Genomic DNA, 21501 nt, shown 5'->3' with positions numbered 1-21501 from the left:
GGGGCTGTTCAGGCTGAAGAAGAGGAGGCTGAGGGGAGATCTCATTGCTCTCTACAACTGCCTGAGAGGAGGTTGAGGTGAGGTGGGTGACCAGCGACAGGACAAGAGGAAATGGGGTCAAGTTGTGCCAGGGGAGGTTCAGGCTGGATATTAGGAAAAAATTCTTCACAGAAAAGAGCGGTGAGGCTGCCCAGGGAGGTGGTGGAGGCACCATCCCTGAAGGTGTTCAAAAAAGGGGTAGATGTGGTGCTTTGGGAGATGGTTTAGTGGTTAGGGGTTGCAGGGTGGATGGCTGGACTTGGTGATCTTTAAGGTCTTTTCCAACCTGGATGATTCTGTGATCTTTAAGCTAATCCATCTAACCATTCTTTCTGGTTACAATCACGGTGCAAAAATACATTAGAAAAAAATCAAGATTCCATTGAAGTAAACAACAAAAATCTCACAAAACTCAGAGTTTCAGCATTTTACTTAAAGAAGGCTAGTGTTGTAGAGTTCATGTTATAACACTTGACAAACACAAATTATATTAAATAAATGATCTTAAGTTACAAATATGAAACAACCCACCCCCTTCTGTGGGGCTGTGGGACGATGCAGAAATCCTCCTATAACATCTAATCTATTCTAATTAAATATTGTTTTTCACTATTCCTCAAATTAATCCTACCATCTGAGCACTTGCCAGTACCATCTTGCATTTGTTTTCTTATCTGCTCCATGGGACAAAAGAAACATCCATCAGTGATTTTTGTTCTGGTAGGGAGATTTTTTTGTCATTCTTAGGCACTTGATTTTGTTCTGGGTGAGGAGTAGTTGGGAAGGTTTACATAAATAATCAAACATTTGCACAAACGTTTGCCAGTTACAGCAAGCATTTGGTCACAGCTCAATACTTTTTTTTAATAAGTGTTTATTTTTATTGTACAATACTGAGGAAGGGGGGTGGGGTGGGAGGGTATTTTATAATAATTTTGCAAAATAGTCGAGACCATCTGTCTCAAAGAAAAACTCAAATAAATTAACCAAGTTCCTCTCCCACTTTCTATATCTTTTGTTTTCAGGAATTTTCAGTGATGAATGCAATAGAAAAACATAGCTCTCTAAAACCAAAATGGAAATTTTCTTCCCCTTTCACAAATGCTGTGGGTGTCTTTTATGCAAAAATAAGATCCTGAACATGATAGCACATTTACTCCTATACAGAGAGCATCTTTGATTCATATCTGCTTTGGCAAAAAGCCTAAGCAAAACAAACTTACACAATGCACAAACAGTTAGGGATTTTCCTATTTCTCTAGGGTTTTCCCCGTTTGTGGTATTACTCAACTGTAGCTAGAGGTTATCTGAACAGACACCACCAACATGCAGCATTCTGAATAGAAGGTGCGGTGCCAACTTTTTAGCTAGCACAGCAATTTCTCCTCAATCAAAGCCAATTTTAATATCACATTGTTTTGTTTAAAGACTGTAAAGGAGAAAGTGAGATCAGCAGAGGAAGACTTGGATTTGGGGGCACAGGGAGTATTTTCATTAATTAAAATTGCCAAAGAGAAATCGTGCGCAAGTGTGGAAATTCTTCCCTGAAGGTTCTGTCATGCAGGAAAGAGTTTGAGGCAAATTTGGTTCCATGGTCTTCCTGTCAACTCTGTTGTATCTTGTCCATAAAACGGTTGGTGGCAACTCTTTCACAATTCTGTAAGGAACAGTAATATGCCTCAAAATGCCTTAAAATGTATAATTTAATGGAGATCAGGTTGTCAGAGACTTAACATTCATTAATTAAGGTGCCTACATGAAAGTCAGTGAATGTACAGTGAATAGTTTTTCCCCCTTTTGCAAGATTCTCAGTGGCAAAGCTATTACAGAGCCTTCACAGAATCACAGAATCTTAGGGATTGGAAGGGACCTCGAAAGATCATCTAGTCCAACCCCCCTGCCAGAGCAGGATCACCTAGAGCACAACACACAGGAACGTGTCCAGGTGGGTTTTGAATGTCTTCAGAGAAGGAGACTCCACAACCTCTCTGGGCAGCCTGTTCCAGTGCTCTGTCACTCTCACAGGAAAGAAGTTTTCTCTGATGTTTACATGGAACCTCCTGTGTTCCAGTTTGCATCCATTGCCCCTAGTCCTATCACTGGACATCACTGAAAAAAGCCTGGCTCCATCCTCCTGATGCTCACCCTTAACATATTTGTAAACATTGATGAGGTCGCCCCTCAAGTCTCCTCCAAGCTAAAGAGACCCAGCTCCCTCAGCCTTTCCTCATAAGGGAGATGTTCCACTCCCTTAATCATCTTTGTAGCTCTGTGCTGGACTCTTTCAAGCAGTTCCCTGTCCTTCTTGAACTGAAGGGTTCAGAACTGGACACAATAATCCAGATGTGGCCTCACCAAGGCAGAATAGAGGGGGAGGAGAACCTTGACCTACTAACCACACCCTTTCTAATACACCCACTCAATTACTTATATTCCTACTTTAGGTTCAGCTCTCAGAGAGGAAAAAGGAAAAGGAACATGACCATCTTCTGACTTTTTGCTCTGTTCCAACAATTTCTGTTCTTTGACCAGCTTTACAAGCAAGCCAAGGACTGGGTATACCTGGCAACACAGGGAAAGAGTTGGCCTTATGTGGCATGTCTGCCAATAACCAGTGCAGACATTGTAGCCAAAAGGCTGATAAAGATGATTAATCTAATCATGTTCTTTTGATTTCCAGTCGAGAGAGGATGCTTTGCACAGATTCATCTTATTCTGCACACAATTAGAAAGGACCTCCCAGACCACTGGGTCTGGGCCTCCAGTAACCAGAGGTGCCACATCATCTAATCCTTTACAAAAAATGGTGAAGCTTCATTTTAAAATCACTGCTCCAATAGGCAAGGCTGTTACAGAATCCCTGTTCTCCAGTGGCACTAAATCTTTTAATTTCCAGTGTAAACACCATAATGGTTAGCTTGTATTGACTTCTGATTGTTCGTATTATCTTTTCAATTAAATAAATACTTTCCACCATGGAATTTACTTTCCATTTATCTACAGCCAGTAATATACTTTTTCTCAGCTTTTTTGCAAGACCATAAAAGCCAAGCTTCCCTATTCCTCTCAAATAAAAAAGGCTTTCCTTCTTACCATCACCCCTCTCAGCAGCTTTTTTTACTTTAATGCATCTTTCCAAATGGTGTGACCAAAGCCATGCACAGTTTTGAAGACAGTTTCCCACTGGGGTTTATTTGATACCTACTAAAGTGGCAATATCCTTTGTCTCAGTTGGGAGCACCATAACCATGTCAAATCAGTAGTTATCTTTCAAGACAGAGAGGGAGCTACTTATCCTTTCTGTGTGGGCAGTCCACCAGCAGCCCACCCTTTCTCCATCTGCTCACCCTGTTCAATTCATGGAGGGAGGAACCTAAATATTCTGGGCCCATAGAGTGATGATTGAATGAAAGATTTCTCATGGCCTCTAGTGAAAAACCTGACAATGCTAATTATTATCTCAACCACCTCCATAAAGAAAAAGGTCTTGCAGCAGTAGACAGCCACAGTCAAAATGCTATGGATCTTTACAATTGAAGAACTTTGGATGGAAACAGAGAGGATTCAGAGCTGTATTATAAGCTCCTCAAACTGTCAACAAATGACTGTAAATTAATTCATAGAGACATTCATCTTCAGAAAATACCAAGGCAGAACTCAACAAATGGAAACAACTGAATACGCTTTAGATTTTTCCACAGCTATTTTCACAGGTGAAGGAGATAAGCCGGAGCACCCACACACACACACGTTTTGCTGCCGGTTGCTGGGAAACCAAACCGCTGCAGCCGCGAGGGGCTGCCCCCCGAAACCGCGGATTTCGAGATCCTGCCGGAGCTGCCGGCCCGGTCCGTCCGCTGCTGCTGGGGGGTCGCCCGGTACCGGGAAGCCGGACCCCTACGGACCTGCTGCCGAGCCCTGCCAGCTGGAAAAGAAGCTGCGTCTCAGGAGCCACACGCTACGGAAGGGTGAACACACACACCCACACACGCAAAACCTCTAACTTTCCTGCCGCGCTCAGCTCCTCCCTCCCTCTGCTTTGAACCACAACCCTCTCTCGGAGAGAACATCTTAAGGACACAGAACTTTTTGCATGACCTCCCTAAAGGACCCATCACTTCCCTGATATATCCCTGGTAGCCATTTGCCATTTTCACATTTTCCCTAAACCTCATCCCTCAGTTTGTGTTAACCCTTAATAAACCGGTTCATTCGTAAACTAAACATTGGTCTCAGCAGCAATCGGTGAGCGCGGTGGGGGAGTATCTAACTACAGTTCTAAGATACGGTCCCGCAGCGGCCGTTCCTCTGTGAGAGGCGAACACCACGTGCGACCCTCGGTCTTACTCAACAGCCCCTCCACACTGCGGGGGGAAGTGGCGAAAACCTCCTGGCAGCTGATACCCCCCATGGCATCAGCTCGCAACGCCTATTGTCCATGCAGAAAAGAAGTAGGCACCTGATCTTCTGGTAAAACATGACTTTGCACTGCTTTGAACGACTGCTGCTTCTACAAGACTGCCTGGATGTTGCTGGATTTTTTTACAGAATGCCAAACCAGAACATGTGAGTCATGCCTGTGCGTTACCCAGTTCCATGCTGAACAAAAATGATCCTATCACATCAGCACAGTGCTGAGCCTTAGAGCATAAGGACTACTGAGAAGTGGGTTATTAAGCTCAGGCTCAGTACAGCGCTAACGAGGTCATGCACTTTCTGGAGGAGACCTGGCTTGTGTCCAACAGAGCAAGGTAATGTCTGCCAGTGCTAATGTCGTGTTAATGTGTGCTCAACTAAACAATGGACTGACCATGAACAGGGAAGAGATTATTTGGTTTAATGAAGATGATTGGGCAGTCTTCACTAAGGCTTCACAGTGGTCTAAAGCACAGCCTTTTGCCAATGTTTGTTTCTTGCACCATTTGCCATTTCACATATATATGCAAATGCAAATGCAGGGACCCTGTCCTCCACAACCCTGCAGTGTGTCACCAGGCCAACACTTCCATTAGTCTTGCTGTACTTCAATAATGCAGGAGCACATGGCCAACAGAAGGCCTTCAGGCCCCTTAGACCTTTATCCTTTGTTTACCTAGTACTATTCAGGTAAAACAGAGATTTCTACCTTCTAGTCAGTATGTACTTCCTCCTGCACTGTACTGATGCAGAGAAATCCCATATTTTAACTGAATTGTCCCATATTTTAACTGAATTGTCCCATATTTTTGCTGGACTGTGTGTGGCATGTAACATCTTCTGACCATTATTATGAGTGCATGGCTGTATTGCTTTTACAGAGCAGAACAAATGAAAGAGTAGGCAGCACAGATATATTTCTGGGAACTCTTTGCAGTGAGATGCATTTCTCCTATAAGTGAACGTCCAGTCAAAATAATATTGCTTTGAAGTCTCACAGCTGGGAAAAATATTCCCCCTTTGTATGTTTTTAAGTGAATTGTATGTAAAAATAATGCTGTGATACAAGAAGGCCCTACATAGAAACCACTTGCTTTTAAATTTATTGGACCAAAGGGAGCTATGGCAGCCTGAAATAAAAGCTGCGTGTTCTATTGTATGCTTCAACTCCAGGACTAGAAGCAGAAATTGCTTGAAGCAAGTAAGCTTTAGCTTCTTTTTTTTTGGAAATGAAACCCAAAAAAAAAAAAAAAAAAAAAAAAACAGAAAAAAATACTGTCAATTATTTTTAAGTCATGTTTCCTAAAATATTAATACAAGTTGTTAACAAAACAGAATTGCATACAATAGACAAAGTAAAATTAAATTGCACTTTGAATGTCGTATCCTCAGCTGGTATAAATCAGCACCATCCCATGCAGAGAGTGTCGGAAATTTCAGACCACTCAGCTACTTGAAAGGACAACTAAACTACCAAATCAGCACTTGCAGTCCAACAATGAGACAGGGACATTCTAACACAGCATGAACAACTGGAAATCTCATACGGAGGGTGATTAAATTGAATCAAAGAAATTAGAGTGGAAGGGGTCTCGAGAGGTCGCCAAGTCCAGCATCCTTGGTGACAGAAGCACTATTGTCACCAACACTGGATCACGTCAGCCATTACTTTGGCCATTTTTTGAAAAACTGGTGGACATAGATTCCACAAGGTCTCCAAGTTAGGAATGCTGTAACAATCCCTCTGTAATGATCACAAAAGAGGTTACCAGACAAATTTAGACAAGATATTTCAACCGCACTAACAACACTGAGAAAGCAAAACTTGCAGTGAAGATTATGAGACCCTCCAGGACAGAATTGCTCCTCCTGCTGCTTCTGGAGACAGTGCTTATTTCTTTTGGAAATACTTATCTTTTGGCCTGAAGACCTTTTGCTATTCCAGTTACTGTTTTCTCATGATCATAACACTACTGCTCAGCAAAAAGAGGGAATATATTGCAGACCTGGCTTTTCAGTGCTCTGGCATATACAGTAAATCACTCACCATTTAGCTCTAGGCAACTACTCATTTTGTTTATGTTTAGATCCAGTCTCAGGGGCAAAACTGTTCTGTACACTGTGACCTTTATCAATGATAGAATCACGGAATCATAAAATCATTAGTTTGGAAAGGACCTTTAAGATCATTGACTCCAACTGTTAAGCTAACACTGCCAAGTCCACCACTAAATCATGTTCCTGAGCACCACATCTACACATACTTGCAGGGATGGTGACTCAAACACTTCCCTGGGCAGCCTGTTCCAATGCTTGACAACCTCTGTCTTGATGAAATTTTTTCCTAATATCCAATCTAGACCTTCTCTGGTGCAACTTGAGTCAGTTGGCCAGCACCCTCAGGTCCTTTTCCACTGGGCACATTCCAGTCACTCTTCCCCAAGCCTGTAGCACTGCACGGGGTTGTTGTGATCCAAGTGGAGGACCTGAGACTGTTTTGTTGAAGCTCATATAATTGGCCTTGGTCCATCGATCCAGCCTGTCCAAGTCCCTCTGCAGAACTTTCCTACCCTCAAGCAGATCAACACTCCAGTCCAACTTGGTGTCATCTGCAGGTTTACTGAGTGTGCACTCGATTCCATCATCATTGATGATCATTGATAAAGATATGAAACAGAACTGGTGCCAGTACTGAGTCCTCAGGAACATCACTGGATAGTCAACATTTGCTAACCTCCAGTCAACTGGGACCTCCCCCATTAGCCAGGGCTGCTAATAAATGACTGAAAATGGCTTGGTGAGCACTTCCACCAAATCTCTGTATTGGGTATGCATAACAAGGTTCTGGTAGGAGGGAATGCTGCAGAGGTGGCTTCTGTGAGGAGTTGCCAGAAGCTTCCCCTGTGTCCAGTAGAGCCAATGCCAGCCAACTCCAAGACAGACATGCTGATGGCCAAGGCTGAGCTTAAGAAAATTGTGGTAATCTCAGCCAAACACCATGATCCATAATATCTCATTAATTGCCACCTAAAACTAGAGGCACCTAAGTTTGTTAGGCACCTCCCTTTCTGATTTGAAAGCTCCCCAGATGCATGTAGTTTGGGGTCTATTTCATGACCAGAACAAAGTTAGAATGACATCTAGCTCATGCCAAAGCTTTGGAAGACACTTTGGAAGAGTGCCTCTCTGCAGCTACCTCTAAAGAGAGAACTGCTTCTTTCTCAAGCGCCTGAGCTCTAGAGAGTGGAGTTCAGACTAACCCAGTGCTTCAGTTTTTCCCTTGCCTAACTCAAGGCAGCACTATGCTGAGCATGCAGGTTTCTCATGCCACCCTGACAAGTCACTAATGCTTTCTAATGATCTCCATTTAATCTGTATTTAATAACCTTGAACCATAGGAAATGAGCAGGATCATAGAATGGGTGAATGTTGCACAGATACTATCCTGAAATTGTGGAGGCAGAGGGGCTCAAAAACAAAAATGAACTTGCTAACCCCCACCCTGCCAGCGCAGGTGACAGCCCTATCAAATTCTGAACAACAAATCACACCAAGACCTTGGAGGCCACATGTCAGAGCTGAAGCACCCTTCAAAGTCACAGAGGAGCACATATTTCTGGTTTTTGAAGCTCTAAAAAAAATGGTGCTTCTCATTAAACAGAGAAAAATCTCAAACCTAAATAAACTTTGATCTACCCCTGATTATATCTCTCCCTGCTGAGATATATTTTAAATATTGACATTGGCTTTATTTTAACCTAAGCTTGTTATGTTTTTGTGTGAAAATGTAAAGCCATATATAAACGACCCCTCAAGTCATGCTAGAAGCAGTGGTAGAGTTGTAACCAATGGCAAACCTGAGAGGCCACTCACTGCATTTCCTCCTGGTGCTATCGTGTCAGTTAAGGGACTGCTTCCATTAAAGACAATGATAAAAATGTCTGACTAGTTCTAATTGTGCTTGCTTGAGTTACAGAAACACTCTAGCCACAGCAAAATGAGGAAAATCTTAGCACCTGTAGATGAAAAATGTTTTTTTGCAGCTGTATAGTTGAAAATTTTGGAGAGACAGGATTATTTCCTAACTATTCATATTTGTATTACTATGGCATCTGAAAGTCTTAAACTTACAGCAGAAATCTTACAGCAGAAGCTGTGCATACATGCCTTTCCTCTCCTACCAAGAACAACAAAAGCAAAAAACACCTTTCCCTGAAAGAGCTAGCACTGTGAGCACATGAAAAATTATAAAACATTAAGAATTTCCCATGTGGAAAAGCCCCACTGAGAATATCTGTACTGCACATTCCAGCTGAAATGTTTGCAGTTTGAGATAACTGATATCGAAGGTGGTTATTAATAAATCTCGAAATGTTAAGGAAGAATAAATCATAAAAAATAAAAAATAATTACTAGAATAGTCATTACAGAGCCTTGTTCTCTTTTTACTGTTAACTCATAATTGGGGGGGGCTTTAGGAGATTTAAAAAAAAAAAAAAAAAAGGAAAAAAACCACCAAATTCTTGAATAATCATATAGTTTGGCTTTATCTTGTGTATCTTCCGTGTAGTTTAGTTGCTAAAGTTAGTACAGTCCAATTAAAGGCAGCAGAGGTACAAAAGAAGGGCTTCCAAAGAGGCAGGGTTCCACCAACTTTACAACAGCAGCATTGTTTCACCTGTCTCTCCTGATCCCACTGTTGCTCCTAGAGGCAGCAATAATTCCTGGGCATGTCCTCAGCTTAATAAATCCATCAGTGTTCAGTACCTTCCTATGTTGCTTCACTCTATGTCTCATTTTTAATGATAGACCTTACTCACTGAAAACCACCTATGCCACACATTCACATAAAAAGTGTAGGTGTTTTTTTACCCATAAGTGGAAAAGAAAATAAGCTACAAAAGCAGACTAATGTGACCATGCTCTAAAAATTATTCTAGCTTATATAAATATAATATATTGAAAACAAGGGAAAAACATTAAAAGAACACATACTACTGACCAAAAACTAAGCATGAAGCATGATACTATAATGAGAACTGCAAAACTAAATTTAAAAAAAAAATCAACTGGGGAAAAATAAAATACAAAGATATCAAAATTTGTAAAGTAACACAGAAATCTCTCATTGCAGTCATGGAAGGAAGAACAGCAGGTCAGGGAGATGAGGAAGTGGGAAAAAGATCAAGGAAGTTTGCATATGTAGGGAAAAATAAAACTGGAGACAGTGAAATGTATTAACTGCAATAAATTCTATTTCCTCAAAGTTTTTCCAAGAAAGACAATGCACATCTACCAATGTACAATGTTGTTTATATGATTCATACCTTCTGAAAATATGCAGGCAAGTAGAGGCAACTCCAAGACAATCAGTTTCCAGAAATGATTGAAATTTACCACACATATTCAAAGCAACTAAGTTGAAATATTTTCTTGCAAGGGAAATAGTCACAGGTAATTTGCAAAGTAAAACTAAAACTCTCTTCATCTTTGCACACTTTCTGAATGAGATTGGATGTCCCAGACAGTTTTCACAATCAATCCCATATTTTGCATGCTGAAAGGGCAGGATATGCAATATAGCAAGACAAGTCTTTGGCTCTGCTGACTTTTCCAAAGGAATAAGGTAAATATGACTTGAAAAAACATCTTTAGAATGCACAAAAGAGAAAATTACACATGAAAACAGAGGTATAACGACCATTTTCTGAGACATACCTGAGAGATATTTGCTTAGTGTGTGCAGAGATCTGTAAGCTCCACAGGCAAGCTATTGTGGTGCTCAGCATCATTAGTTACTGTGACTTTCCAGCTTATTCATGATTTCAGAAAATCCTGTCCCACTGAATTCCTACAGTTATGAAGGCAGGGTCAGGGCTGTGATGTATCTGTATCATATCTGAGTATACATGCCAGAACTTCCTCAACAACACAATGCTGTTTGGGGCATATTTTCTATTTTGTGTTTTTAAGATTGCAAACAATTTCCTGATACTCAAAAACAGCCAGTAAATATTAACAAAATCAGAAAAAAAATTTCCAAGATTATGAAAACTGCCATGAAAACATCTGTGCCAAAGTTAATATATAAAACCTAGGGATCTTTTTTGGAGATGATGGTAGCATAACACATAGAACTTAAAACGTGAATTCCTGGTTTGAACAGTCTGGCAGTCACAGAATGGCACATGGGAATTCATGGGTCCTAGAAATTAAATTATTTTCTATCAAGGATAGGATGAAACTCCTTTCTGATGTCCAAATTATCTACCTGTCCAGGACTAAGGCCTAGCTTCTCAACTCTAAGCCAAAAACCCAGGAGAATTTCTAAAGCTATCCTTAGAAATAATTATTTTAAAATCTCTTTTTGGTCCTTCTAATTTTTTATCATCCCTGATTCTCTCCTCTCTTGCATTCTGCCAAGAGAGGTAGAATGGGACAGTACAAAGAAACATGACAAAGTAACAAGTACAGCATCGCCAGCTCCAGCAGATGTACAAATTAAGCTAGTCCTACATCTTACTGCAGGAATTCCAGCTAGGTCACAACACGTGGTCTCATTAAAATCAGGGCTGAGATTTGGGAGCTAAAAATTTACTGCTCATAATAAAGGCCAGTGGCTCCCATCTCCTGCTGAGCTTGCTTATATCTCCTTTGCTTTAATATCTACCTCCTGTTAATTTTGTGTCCCCAGCTTTCATGACTATTTGTAGTGCCTCTGCTCTTGCTACTTGAGAGTGCTTGAGGAAAGGAGAAGTGAGGAGGAGGAAAGAACAAGAGTTACCATTGCATTTTTCAAGTTCTGAATTGCAGAGCTTTTCCCACTTACACCTTTCCCCAAAGAAGTGGTGGTAGGTGCTCTAATAATGAGGAACACTAGAGGTTTTAAATTCTTGCTTGCCACTGGCTGTTTTCCTCTCAGTGGGTAAGGAAAGAGGATGGCACCCAACCAGTGGCATAAGACACAGCAAGAAGCATGAAAGCTAAATATTTCATGTTATTGATAAGCTATTTTAAAACTTAAGAGCAAATTTAAAACATAACCTAAGAGATAAATTACCTAAACTTGCTAAATTGCAGCTCTCCTGACTACCAGCAAAGAAGGTGAGCAGACATATCTAAGCAAATGGGTAATATCACTCTAATAGAGTGACTCCACATGATTAATTATACTATCAAAGCACTTAATTAAACCCCATAATTAAGAAACATTGCACAGGAAGGTCAGCACTATTTTGTACTTGTGAAAACTGGAGAAAGGAAATTACTTGAATAGGGTCACACAAGTGAGTCAATGACAGCCAGGAATACAAAACTCAGGCTTTCTGTCTAGGGCACACTCTCATGGACTGTACTGCATCTCTGCAAGTATTAGCAGAGGTATGTTTTATATATTTATGCATCTCCTCTAGTCATCATATTGATGCAGACACAAAAAAAGTCTATGGTGAATCATCTTCCTATGTTGGGACTTCACTCTCTCTCTCTCTCTCTCTCTCCCCCTCACTCTGAGGAAGTCAGATCTCTGACCAATCTCTTTAGACATTTTCCATGTCTAAAAATAGTTTTTCAACCAGATTCTAGAGAACAACTGGAGCATGTCAACTAGATTATCATGTCCATTTTAGAGAGGCTTGGGATCATTTCTAAAACAATAATTGCTTACCTTAATAATGAACAAAGAATGAAAATTTATATCAGCTGAGTTAGTGGCCTAAGGGCTGGATTTACAGTGAGTGATGTTCAGCAAGAATGGTCTGATCCAAGGCATAAACATCCAGTAAGGAAACACCAAAGATTTCAACTATGAAAAGCATGAACAGGCAGCAGCTATGTCAAGTACTTGCTGCCAATAACCTTTATAATTACAGGGAAATGCCAGATTTAGTTTCGAGTTTCCTTCTTTATCTATGGGCTTTTGAAATGTTAGTGCATTTAATGGCAGACAATTCAAATATCATTTCATAGTTTCTCGAGAGTTTTTTTTAAAACATAGTGCTCTTGATCTTTCCCAGCTGTTGAGTCAAATTTGGCTTAAGCTTATTTCTTTCTGAACAGCCTGTAAACAATGTGGATTGTAAAATGAATAGGGCACAAACCCCATTTCAATTGCAGGCTGGGATTCCCCTATGCTTTTACAGGGAAACATTGTTGATAACTGTGTTTGCTTTTGGTGAGGCCTGGAGACCAAGCCCATGGTATTTAACCTTTGAATACGAGAATATCACACAGGCTCTAAAGCCAAGCCATCAAAATAAGGAAGGAGAAATAAATCATAATAAATAACAGAAGTTTGGTTTTTCCTTTGCTATCACTCAACCCACAATTGTATGTTTTCATGCTGTTTAAATATTCATGTAATACTTGCATAAACATCCAATGTTCTTTTGGGTTTTTTCCTTTCCTGTAGTGAAGCACAGCTCATGGTATAGTAATGAAACCTCAATATTGCCTTATCCAAGGCAATGTAAGGATATCTTGTTGAATACTCACAGTAAACTAAGAATGATTCATAAAGTTGTAAACCAAAATCTAAACAGTGCAGGGTGAATGGTTTTTAGATCACATACCTGAAAACAGTTATGTCACTATTTCCCTCATAAGTACAACCAATGCTTTATACTCTGGTAAGAGTACCCAAGGAGATCAAAACTGCTTACAAGTATTCAAGGGACATATCCACTTTAACACCTACTCTGCTTGTCAAAATGAAAAGCTTCTGTTATTAAACCTATTCAAAAGTTTCTGAAAATACAGTTTGAATAATGCTGAAAAATGGAACTTAATTCCTTTTCATTCCCCTATTGCTTTATGAAGAATGACATAACATGACAGTTGACTCTGCAGGAGAGAAATCCACTATACAAACTTACAGGAGAATGTCATAAAGAAAACAAAACAATTTTCTATAATACTGACTTGTAACAATAGCAGCTACAGAAAACTTCTGGTAGTTTTCAAATTGCGATATCTTGTTATCACATTATCACGGGTCACATTTGTGACCTGTTGTGCCATAGCAGAAGGCAGCACATGTATATTGCACATATGCAGACAAATTGCAACCCCTGGTTACTGTCCCTATAAAGACCATTGAGTTATAAACTATGGAGAACATAAACTGCTCCCTTTTAAAGTAACTCAGGTAGGTGACAAACTGTGGTCAGTTATGTAGGGAAGCTGATGTTACTTGCAAAGGAAAAGGAAGAAGGAGTGTTCTCTAACAAGCTAGTTATAAACCTCTAAAGTTCATGCAGCTAAAATGCTTTGCACTAGATTGAAAATGCTGTGCTGGCACTAATTTGTCCTGTGGAGATCATTATTGTTCCCAGTGAGAAAACATTTTTGTCTTGAAAAGTCATTAATGCATTCAAGATTCTACTGAATACAACTAGCAGAAATATTACATAGAGAACATGAACTGAACCCCATCTTCAACATCACAAATGATTGATTGATTCCATTATACTGGAAACAATATATTTCTGCTGTAATTTAAAAAAAATAAAAAAAAAATAGGCACCTTTCTTAGTTGTCCAACCTTCAGTATAGGAAAAGTTGTCAATTTTGAAGGCAAAGAAAGGGATCCAGTCTAACAAACCTCCAGGCTGTGTCTATACATTAGCCACCTAGTGAATCAGTCTACATAATATACATACATACCTAAGATATGACAGAGAGAGATGCCCTTTAACGTTCCCAGACTATCCCCTAGACTGAATCCCGCTGAAAACAAAGTTGCTATTGTTTTTCACATGCTGAGTGTCATAGTCATACACTCTTGGAAGAAATAAATTAGAACGGTAAATAATTTCTATTTTACACTCTCATTTCAGCAGACGAAGGAGCTTTTATTCTTTTAAATGCATGTGGGTTTGCATTCATAAATGTAAGTGCATACAAATTCTTGAAAAGTGCTCAGGTACATCAAGAGATTAATCTCTTATAACTATATTTTAGTATTAATATCCACATTATCTAAGTGGATAAATACTACAGAAGTTGAATGTGAGTATATTAAACACTGTTATCTAGAAAGGGGTTGGGTTTTTTCTGCCTCCATTTTTTTAAGTATCTTCAATCCTGATATTTTGTAGGGTACATGTATAAAATATAGAGTTAATTGCTGTAACATGTACTAACTTAATATCAGGATTGTACCACCACATGTAGACAGTCTTTACTGTGTGTCATTGCCTGTCCTACACACTGACATATTCTGTCTGTACAGAGCTAAATTCTTTCATGCCATCAATTCCACTTCCCTGTAGCAAGTACATAGTTATCATGCTGTACTAAGACTGAAAGTCAGATTCCTTATTATTTTATTCTTTTTTAATGTATCTTTCCATGTATTCTCAGTTTCAGTATGCAAACAGAAGCATAATACCTCCACACTGCCCCTTTGTGGGGGTATTTGGAAACATACACAACTCAAGCTATCACAGACATGGTATGATTCACACTCCACTTCTATGCACATACATAAGTCATTAAATTCAATGTTGCATTCACTCCACAAAATGAAAAACAGGTTTTACTCTTTCTCAAGCTTAATTCATCTTTTCACAGGAAAGTCAGTGTTCTGTATATTCCTAACATAACTAGTAATTTCTGAAACCTCCTTTTCCTCTCTCCCTCATGTCTTTGGCACCACTGCAGTTGTAAAAAATTACTCTCCAAAGTAATAAATATGAACATAGTCTTTTTTTTTTTTTTTTTTTTCCAAATACAAAACCAGATTTTAAAAGGTACTAACAGTAGCTTAAAATAGTGTAAGATGCATTTTCTCACTCCCTTCCTAACACTCATCTTTGCCACTTTGCATGCTTAGTTCAGCATGACAGGAATAGACAGTGAATGTTCAGGACAGCTGAAATATTTTTCCATTTTTGCTTTCTTGCTCTGCTTAACATTATTTTGGCAGCATACAACTACTGTATTAGTAGATAGCAGATAGTAACAAGTAAGAGATTACCTGAGAACATAGAAGTCCACATTCTTCAATCCTGGGAATAATCTGACAATCAGAATTCCAAAAAAGAATTATTAGAAGAATCTGAATATTAATACTTATCATCCTAAATTAAAAACAAACAAACAAAAAAAACCTCAGAAGAAACGTTCTACTCTGACAAATCTCCCTCTCATGTCAAAACTTTAATATGAATTTTAGTCCCTCCCACAGCACCTCTGAGCTCCTCCCTCTAAAGCTTTCCAAAGGCAGAAATTTGCTAGTTGTGGGAAATACAAAGCATGTTCAACTCATTTCTTACAACTGTAGTGAGAAATGGGAAATGGGAATTTCTGACAATCACAGGAAAAGCCTTTTCCTTCTTGATTTCATCAAGTCTGCTTTAGATCAGCTTTAGCAACTTTTTTTTTTCTGTAAATTCTATGCATAAATGGGAGTTTATTTACAGAGTGATGTATCAGGCATGTTCACTGTAATCCAAATGCATTCTTAAGTCTACTTATTTTCCTGGTTTTCTAATGCACTGAATAAAATGGAAAACAGCTTTGCTGAGGTGCGTAGTCTTGGAAGGCTGGTTTCTTGTTTTGCAGCAGCAGCAAAACCAGATTCTTTTACATTAGTAATCTGTGCCTTGAACTTATTTCACTCATTATTTAATTGTATCAACAGAAGCTTCTTGTTCTATAGACTATCTCCAGAGTCTAGATTTTGAACACCCTCAGGAAGTATCCATGCTTTGCCAAAGAAGCTGAATACCACCAGCTCTGAAAGCAGGCACAAGTGAGTCACACCCCCTCAGTACCTGTTAGCATAACAAAATGCCCAGGAATGCCTTTCTGGGTGCTGCCTTGCATAGTCCCATCACAAAGAACAAGTACTCAAACAAACACTCACACATGGAGGCTATATGTGGTGTGTCATGCTCATAGGTGGAACAGGGAGTTATTCATTCATGGAGAGGGGTTGCTCACTAGGAGAGGTATCTCTCAGAAGGACATTGCCAGAACCCAAGTCCTCAGTGCCCTTGAAATACCTTTTACATCACTTAAATTAGTGAATACATAATGAACATCATCTGCTAGGGCCTGGTTTCCAATATTTTTTTTTTAAATAATCAGGTAAAAGACTTTCTCTTCTGCCGATGTATCTACTGTGCTTGTATTTTAGATGGTTTCATGTGAGTCCAGTTGGTCAACTTTCCAATAAGGCTTTATTTTTTGAAGATAAAAAGTAGTGTAAACCACAGGACTGATCAAATTTTTGCATAATTATTTTGGTTTAAAAATAGCAACAATTAAATTTTGTCATTCTACATGAAAGTACACCAGATCAAACATCACAGAATCATAGAATGGTTTGAGTTGGAAGGCACCTTAAAGATCACCTAGTTCCAACCCTCCTGCAAGGGCAACCTGTTCCAGTGTCTCACCACCCTTATAGTGAAGAATTTCCTCCTAAAGTCTAACCTAAATCTCCCCTCTTCCAGGTTTGATCTATTACCCTTTGTCCTCTCGCTACAAGCCCTTGTAAAAAGTCCCTCCTCAGCTTTCCTGTAGGCCCCCTTCAGGCACTGGAAGGTACTGTAAGGTCTCCCCAGAGCCTTCCCTTCTCCAGGCTGAACAGCCTCAACTCTCTCATAGGAGAGATGCTCCAGCCCTCAGATCATCTTTGTGGCCCTCCTCTGGACTTGGTCCGAGAGCTCCATGTCCTTTTTATGTTGGGGGCTCTAGAATTGGACACAGTACTCCAGGTGGGGTCTCATGAAAGCTGAATAAAGGCAGAGAATCACCTTCCTTGACCTGCTGGCCACACTTCTTTTGATGCAGCCCAGGACACAGTTGGCTTTCTGGGCTGCACATGCATATTGCTGGTTCATGTGAGCTTCTTGTCCACCACCACTCCCAAGTCCTTCTCATCCTGTTTTCAATTTGTTCTCCACCCAGCCTGTGTTTCTGCTTGGGATTGCCCCAACCTAGGTGCAGGACCTTGCACTTGGTCTGGTTGAACTTCATGCAGTTTGCATGCGCTCACTTCTCAAGCCTGTCAAGGTCCCTCTGGATGGCATCCCTTCCCTCTAGCATGTCAACTTCACCACACACTTTGGTGTCTTCAGCAAACTTGCTGAAGGTGCACTCAATTCCACTGTCCATGTCGCCAACAAAGATGTCAAATAGCAGTGGTCCAAGTACCGACTCTTGGGAAAAAAACACCATCACCCAACAAGTGAACCACCCATCAAATCTGTACTGTTCCAGTTTTGATACCAGGACGTTGTGCAGGACAGTGTCAAAGGTTTGCACAGGCCCAGGTAGATGATGTCAGTTGCTCTTCCTTTGTCCAGCGATGTTGTGACCCCTTTGTAGAAGGCCACCAAATTAGTCAGGCAGGATTTACCCTTGGTGAAGCCATGTTGGCTGTCACCAATCACCCCTTTGTTTTCCACATGCCTTAGCAGAGCCTTCGGGAGGATCTGCTCCATGATCTTGCAGGGCACAGACGTGAGACTGACTGGTCTATAGTTCCCTGGGTCTTCCTTTTTTTCCCTTCTTGATAATGAGAGTTATGTTTCCAGCCAGTGGGAATTTCTCCAGACTGCCGAGACTTTTCAAATTATGATGGACAGAGGCTTCGTGACTCTGTTAGCCAGTTCCTTCCGGAGCTGCGGATGGACCTCACCAGGTGTCATGGACTTGTGCACCTTCACATCCTTCAGAGGGTCATGAACCTGGAATATTGTGTCCAGTTCTGGGCACCACAGTTCAAGAAGGACAGGGAACTGCTTGAAGGAGTCCAGTGCAGAGCCACAAAGATGATGAATGGAGTGAACATCTCCCTTATGAGGAAAGGCTGAGGGAGATGGGTCCCTTTAGCTTGGAGAAAAGGAGACTGAGGGGTGACCTCATCAATGTTTACAAATATGTTAAGGGTGAGCATCAGGATGATGGAGCCAAGCCTTTTTCAGTGATGACCCATGACAGGACAAGGGGCAATGGATGCAAACTGGAACACAGGAGGTTCCATGTGAATATCAGAGAAAACTTCTTTCCTGTGAGAGTGACAGAGCACTGGAACAGGCTGCCCAGAGAGGTTGTGGAGTCTCCTTCTCTGAAGACATTCAAAACCCGCCTGGACAAGTTCCTGTGTGATGTGCTGTAGGTGATCCTGCTCTGGCAGGGGGGGTTGGACTAGATGATCTTTCAAGGTCCCTTCCAGCCCCTAGGATTCTGTGATTCTGTGATTCTGTGATTCTGTGAACCTGCTCTTCTCCTACAATGGGGAGATCTTCCTTTTCACAGTTCATGCCTTTGCCTTCTTGCTCAGTCCACTTTCCTCTGCCTAACAGGATCAGTAGCAGATGCTTAGGAAAAATAAGAAAGAAGTTAAATATGTTACTATTGTGGATTATTTTAACCTATATGGTAAGAAGTTCCAATGAGCTGGTTCTTATGGATTTCTTCATCTGTAAGCCATGTGCACATCACTGTTTTTAATAGCTGTTTCCGGACCTTTCTTAAATGAATTCAGACAACAACTTTTAATGTTTTTATCCTTATGTTTTTCAAAACTTATTGTGGCAACTATTTACACAATTAAATTATGTTTATTTGCTTTGTTTTGATTTTAAAAATGCTTCCAAATAGTTCAGTTGGGTTCTCCCTTTGTTCTTTCTTTAGAAATAATAGAGAATATCCATTCTCACCTCACCTTTGCAAAATAGTCTTTTTATTTCTAGCAAATCTCCCCAATTTTTGCTAAGATTAAGAATATACCCCTTCATTTTACTAAACTGTTTTGTAAGATAGGGGGTCCTACACACAATATCTAGAGATGAGCAGATCAAGGATAGTTTACAGAACACAACAGTACAGTCCTGTTGACTGAATCATCAGAAGCATGAAGTCCCACTACCAAAAAGCCCTTTACCAATATGTCTACTGCAAGTAAGCCAGTTCAGCACACACCATAATCAGTAGTTTTGCAACTTCAGTTTCAATATTATTAGTAGTAATTATTATTTCTTTATCTATTTATTTATTATTCAGTTTATTCCTGTAGAATACTCTTTGATTGCTGTTTCAAATATTAGTCTTATTGTTTTGGATTATCTGTTTTAAATGTAGATCTATGACAATTCCTCCAGCTGACCCTTCAGTAAGTTCCCCTGTAATAAACTCCACTCCAAATAAGCAAGCACTTCAATTTTTTACTGTATTATTAGATTCCTTGAGTAAAAGGTGTCCTTTTGTATCTCCGTTATCAGTCAACTCCACAGACTTTTTAGGAGGCTTCCTTCTAATCTCTGGTTAAAAAAAGATTGCATTGATCTTTCTTAAAAGTGTTGCATGAGGAGCTGAAGAAGTATTTTCTTACAGGTGGCATTTTGGGGGTTATCTTACAAATGCCCTGTTCTGAGTTTTCCCTACATGATTTTTAAAGAAGCTCCTTTTCCCTGGAAAGCTTCTACCCTTTCAACCGCTCCTTTTAATTTCCTTTTGGAGACTTCTTAATTTTATATAGTTCATTTTTTACTTATACACTAGTATAAGTAAACAGCACATTTTTTTGAGATTTTGAATTTATGCCACTATTGAATAGCAGCTTTTTGAGTGGCTGCTTGGAAAAGGACCAAGAGTTCTTTTTTTTTTTTTTCCTGTGGGGTCTCTGATTACTTGCTCCAAGCAATAGTTTACAAATACTTTACAATAGTTTACAAATTTAGTTTCTGTGTCAAGCCCTGAGGTGACACTCCTCCAGTTTCCATGTAAATTACTGATGTTGCTCTCTTATTTTCTTCTCTCTTACTGCCTCTGGTATTTCTTAGCACACCTCTGTCACCTTCCAAATCAAGTGGCAAGTAGCTTTGCTCTAGTACTGCACCCTTCCTATGCAGGAACAGTGTCTAAATCCACACAGTTTCTGTAATACCTCTTACTAAGTTTGGCAGACAACAACATTTCTTAGTCCAAGAAGGTCTGAGTTCAAATCTTGCGCATTTCAGGATAGTAACCTGGCTGCTCAGGTGTTTTTTTTTAATAAAATGCAGAGGTAGACCCTAAAGTATTCAGTAAGTAAAATCCAGTACTTCTTATTCTCAATATTCTTTTGGATCAAGCCTGATCTCTGGACCATCAGCCCAGGTCCCTTCTTCTGAAATGGTCTCTGGCTTCAAAAATTTTGCATGCTTGGCTACACATTTGGCCCATTTCAAGAGAGACTACTAATGTAATTCCACCATTGCTCAAGTGTGTTAAAGGAGCATTACATGGAAACCCAATTTAGGAGAGGTGTACCACCAGACATACTGAAACAGCTAGACACAGATTTTGACTTGTGTACCAGTTTAGGCACAGAACTGCATGGAGATTTCTACCTTGGTTATATATTTACTGACTTTGTCAAGATGAATATACCAGTGTCTAGGCTGGAAAGTATGTCCCTGTCAAATCCATGTTGGAGAAGTCCCAGTCTCCTTTGGAGCACAATAGCCACATTCACACTAAGTTTTGCAAGAGTATCCTGTGGTACAGCACTGCATACTTTCATGTCTCACCAACACAGGCATACATATCTTATTACTATTATTATTCTTCCAGTTGTCTTGAGGTGAAGGGCACAGTCCCATGGCTCCTCTTTTATCTAGCGTGCAGTTGTACTGCTTGCACCAGGCAACAGACATCTTGCTGCAGGGCCACTCACATCAACCACAGGACAGCTGAGTGTTTATAACTTAACAGATTCTTGTCATGTTGAGCAAGCTCTGGAGCAGAGCCGTGTGGGGTGCTACTGTCATCACAACAAAATATTCGCAATGATTCAGAACTACTTGGGAGCTGCACTTTTCCAGGAGTGTGCCTATATCTGCTGTCCAGATTGAGCCTGCATGGCCAGGACAGGTGCTTAGCAGCGTACCAGCAGGGCATATATAGTCCCACAGAGCCACAGGAGCTGCCCAAGTGCTCCTTTATCCAGCCTGCTACTGCTTCATTATACAAAAACAATTGGTCCCTATTTCATCTACATGATCCAAGGGGACCCTCAATCTCCTCCTCCAGCCTGTTTCTTTCCTACAA

General features: G+C 40.2%; 1 protein-coding gene across 1 annotated transcript in view; it reads right to left on the bottom strand.

Moving 5' to 3' along the window:
• IL17REL (interleukin 17 receptor E like) overlaps nt 1-15535 on the bottom strand; it is a 45981-nt gene extending 30446 nt beyond the window's left edge. The window contains exon 1 of the mRNA XM_051609185.1: nt 15434-15535. Coding sequence (XP_051465145.1) covers nt 15434-15535 — 102 coding nt within the window. The remainder of the gene's footprint in view (nt 1-15433) is intronic.
• Nucleotides 15536-21501: the final 5966 nt, after the last annotated feature.

Source organism: Apus apus, chromosome 1 (assembly GCF_020740795.1).
Source record: "Apus apus isolate bApuApu2 chromosome 1, bApuApu2.pri.cur, whole genome shotgun sequence".
NCBI lineage: Eukaryota > Metazoa > Chordata > Aves > Apodiformes > Apodidae > Apus > Apus apus.
The sequence above is the reverse complement of the archived record's forward strand: the minus strand, read 5'-3'. Positions and strand labels throughout refer to the sequence as shown.